Source organism: Empidonax traillii, unplaced genomic scaffold, assembly GCF_003031625.1.
Source record: "Empidonax traillii isolate 1590-97213 ecotype Southwest subspecies unplaced genomic scaffold, ASM303162v1 scaffold3476:size12802, whole genome shotgun sequence".
In the NCBI taxonomy this organism is placed as follows: domain Eukaryota; kingdom Metazoa; phylum Chordata; class Aves; order Passeriformes; family Tyrannidae; genus Empidonax; species Empidonax traillii.
The window spans coordinates 552-4543 of NW_020958669.1; the positions used below are offsets into that span (position 1 = coordinate 552).

General features: G+C 58.3%; 1 protein-coding gene across 1 annotated transcript in view; it reads right to left on the reverse strand.

The window, feature by feature from the left end:
• Window positions 1–581: 581 nt before the first annotated feature.
• Window positions 582–3992, reverse strand: part of LOC114072560 (dynactin subunit 1-like) — a gene marked incomplete at its 3' end in the record, with an annotated part of 8552 nt that continues 5141 nt past the window's right edge. The window contains exons 4-5 of the mRNA XM_027910441.1: window positions 2808–2839; window positions 582–777 (exon numbers count right to left, since the gene is read on the reverse strand). Coding sequence (XP_027766242.1) covers window positions 582–777; window positions 2808–2839 — 228 coding nt within the window. The remainder of the gene's footprint in view (window positions 778–2807; window positions 2840–3992) is intronic.

Sequence of the window (3992 nt, forward strand, 5' to 3'; positions counted from 1 at the left end):
GCTGGGCCAAAGAGATGCCGAGGGCTCCAGGTATCCTCTCCCTTCCTTCCTCCCTCCCTCCCAGCGCTGATGCTGGGTCCTTTCCATGTCCCCAGTGCTCACCTTGCCTTTTCTCCTGGCAAAATTCCCATGGGAAAAAAAATATTCCCCAAAGACCCTGTAGGGAATGGTGATTTGGTGTCCCTGCCCATGGTAAGGGGTGAAAAGAGACGGGTTTTAACAACCCAACCCAAACCATTCCAGGATTCTCCTGGGATTCTTTGCCAAGACCCACTGGAGTTTTGGCTCATCCTGGTACAAGATATTTTTGGCTCAAAAAAACCAGCTGGTTTTGGGTGTCCCTGGGAGGAGCCAGAGCCTGGGGACAGGATGGGACAGCCCTGAGAAGGTGCCACTTGTCCCCGAGTCACCAGAGAGTTTTATAAAAATATCTACGAGGGAACAGCCTCAGCTTGTGCCAGGGAAGGTTCAGGTTGGATACCAAGAAAATTCCTTCATGGAAAGGGTTGTGAAGCACTGGAAGAGACTGAGCAGGGCAGGGGGGGATTTAACAGCCCTGTGGATGTGGCAGCTGGGGACACAGTCAGCGCTGGAGGAACTCGGGGGTGTCGGGGGCCTTTCCCACCCACCCATTCCATGATGCCATGAGGGGCGGGGGCGCATGCAGGGAGCAGCCATGCGGGGCTGGGATGGCCGGGATGGCAGGTGAGGATGGCGATGGCCCCGGCATGCGGCCCCACGGGGGTCGGACAGCACCTTTTTGGGCTTCGCTCCGCGCTGCGTGAGGAGGGAACAGAAGGAACGTTAGACAGGCCCTGCAGGGACCGGGAACAGCCCCGGGAACACCCAGGCGGCAGGACAGGCGGGAATGGAGCCAGGGGAAGTTCAGTAAGTTAAGGTGGAAATCACAACAGGGCTCGTTGGCAGCCTCAGAGTCCCCCTCCTCGCTCCGGTGTCACAGATCCACCCCCAGCACGGGGAATTCGGGGGAACCAGGACACATCCAGGGAGAAATGGGTAATTTCATGGTGCAAAAGTGGGTAAACCAAAGAAGGAATTGGGGTGCCAGGATCTGCCAGGATGCAGGAGGGAGAGGGTGCCAAGGGTGCCAGGACAAGGGGGAATGGCTTCCCAGTGCCAAAAAATGGGATACTGGGAAGATCCTCCTTGTGAAGGTGGGGAGGCCCTGGCACAGGTTGGGCAGAGCAGCTGTGGCTGCCCCTGGATCCCTGGAAGTGTCCAAGGCCAGGCTGGACGGGGCTTGGAGCAACCTGGGCTGGTGGAAGGAGTCCCTGCCCATGGAACTGGATGGGATTTAAGGTCCCTCCCAAACCATTCCATGGTTCCATGCCAAACCCGTGGGAATGCCCTGGAACACAGCAGTGCATCGAGCAGCACCTCCTGTCCTGATCCCTTCTCCACATCAGCAGCACAAAACATTCCAAGAACAATCCCCGTTTCAGCATCCTGACTTCCCTTACTAAATATTCTTTGCCTTTTAATTAATTCCAGGGTATAATTAAAGCAGGAGCCTCGATGCTGTGGATCAGGCAGGGAACACACGGGGCAGAGGCTCCAGCAGTGCCAGGGGCCTGCCAGCACACAGCAGGAAAAACCAAAAAACCCTCCCAAATCCCTTTAGTACAGGGCAGGGAATTCTCCTCTACCCTCCCCTCTGCCCACAGCTCACACCCCCTGGTATCTGATCCCAACGACCCCTGGGAGCATCCCACAGTGCTGCTCCATCCCCATCCCAGCTGTGCCCAGGTGCTGACTCTGACCCAGCACCCAGCTCCACAGCAGGATAGGGAGGAGAATTCCCACTCCTGAGAATCACCTGGAATGGCAGTGCAGGAGGTTGGGCTTCGATATGCCCCGACCCAGCCCTGCAGGTGCCACACACAGGAGCAGCCCCTTGTCCCCAGGGGAGCCATCTCCTTTCCCACAGCTCCCACACCCCAGCTGGACCAGTTTATCCCTGAGGAAAATCCAGTTTCTCCCCCAAACACACAAATCCATCCTCAGTGCCCCCAGGATCACCCAGTGCCACCACTGCTCCCCAGGAGTGGTCACCTGGGCAGTGCTGGGGAACAGCTGGACTCCACAGCCTCAGAGGGCTTTTCCAACCTCAGTATTCCATGATTCCTCACTATCCCACACCTGCACAGCTGTCTGGGTGGATTTCAGCAGTACCTGAAGACAGGAACCTGCTCCAGTTTCCTGATCCTTAGGAAATGCCCATCACAAATGGATATGAGATGTCTCTATCCATGCCCCAGGAGCCACTGGAGCTCCTGGATAAAGACTCTCAGAGGTGAGGAAGCCAGAGAGAGCCAATGTCACTTATTCCAAGGAATGCACTCTTCCTGTGGGATGAGAGAGTCCTTGGATCTGCCCCATCCCTGGAAGTGTCCAACACTAGGTTGGACAGGGCTTGGAGCAACCTGGGAGAGTGGAAGGTGTCAGGTGGGACTGGATGGGATTTAAGGTCCCTTTCAACCCAAATCATTCCACGATTTCATGAGGATCAGGGTTTGAGGGAAGCAGCCAGGGAATGCTGAAATATTGACTGGACTCAGATCAAAACATGGAACCTGCACTGGGTGACCCCTCAGGAACCAAAAGATTCCCACCCAGTGGCCGAAAGTGACAGTTTTACACCTTGTTTCCCAGGGGTCCAGAATAAACCCACTTTTCCATGGGCATTTTGTCCCAGAGCACTGAGCTGGAAGGGTGTGTCCATGTGCTCTTCCCAAAGGGGTGAGAGCTGGCGCCTTCAGAGGTGCCAGAGTACCGGGGTCACTCACCAGTTTGCTGGTCTTGGCGGCATCCACGGAATCTGTGGAGAGAGCACAGACAGAGCCGTGAGCCCCAGGGACAGCCTGTCCCCAGCCCTGTGTCCCTGCAGCCAGAGGGTGTCCAGGAGCTGGGACAGGAGCGTCGGGGGGAGCGGGAGTGAGGCAGAGTCTGGATCTGGCAGGAAACAGTGGCACCACAGGGAGTGGGTTTGGGGGAACAGGGAATTCCTTATTGGAGCTGCTGGCTGAGGAACGCTCCTCGGAACTAGGGCAGGTTCTGCTGCTCTCCTTGGGCTGAACCCCTGGAACTCAGGATCCCTGAGGCACCGACACTGGCAGGGGCTGTCCCGGGAGCGGTGGAGTCCCCATCCCTGGGGGGTTTGGATGTGGATGTGGCACTTGGGGACACAGAGTCATGGAATCATGGAATGGTTTGGGTTGGAAGGTATTGCAAATTCCATTGATTCCAACCCCCTGCCATGGGCAGGGACACCTTCCACCAGTCCAGGTTGCTCCAACCTGGCCTTGGACACTTCCAGGGATCCAGGGGCAGCCACAGCTCCTCTGGGCAACCTGTGCCAGGGCCTGCCCACCCTCACAGGGAGGGATTTCTTCTCAAAATCCAACACAAAGTTCCCCTTTTCCAGTGGGAAGCCACTCCCCCGTGTCCCGTCCCTCCTTGCAGGTCCCCAGGATAGGCGTGGCTGGATTCCCCCCTTTTCCCAGGTGTCTGGGGGCACCCCCAGCTCCTCCTGTGTGCCCCCTCCTGTGCCAGCTGGGAGGGGCTGGAGCTGGATCCATGGCAGAGCCATCCCTGCATCCCCCACTGCAGTCCCACTGCAGCAGCTGCTGTTTCCATGGAAACCCTTGGCAGGCAGCCACATCCCAGCCCTGCATCCCTGACTGCATCCTCCCACTCCCGACCTGCAGCTGCAGCCTGGGCTTCCCCTGCTCCAGACCCAGCCAGTGTCCATCTGTCCCTCCAGGCACCACATCCATCCGTGGGCAGGGAAGGGAACGGAGCTGGGAAGGGGCTGGAGCAGCAGGAGGGGCTGAGGGAGCTGGGGGGGCTCAGCCTGGAGAAAAGGAGGCTCAGGGGGGACCTTCTGGCTCTGCAATCCCTGACAGGAGGGGGGAGCCGGGGGGGGTCGGGCTCTGCTCCCAGGGAACAGGGACAGGAGGAGAGGGAACGGC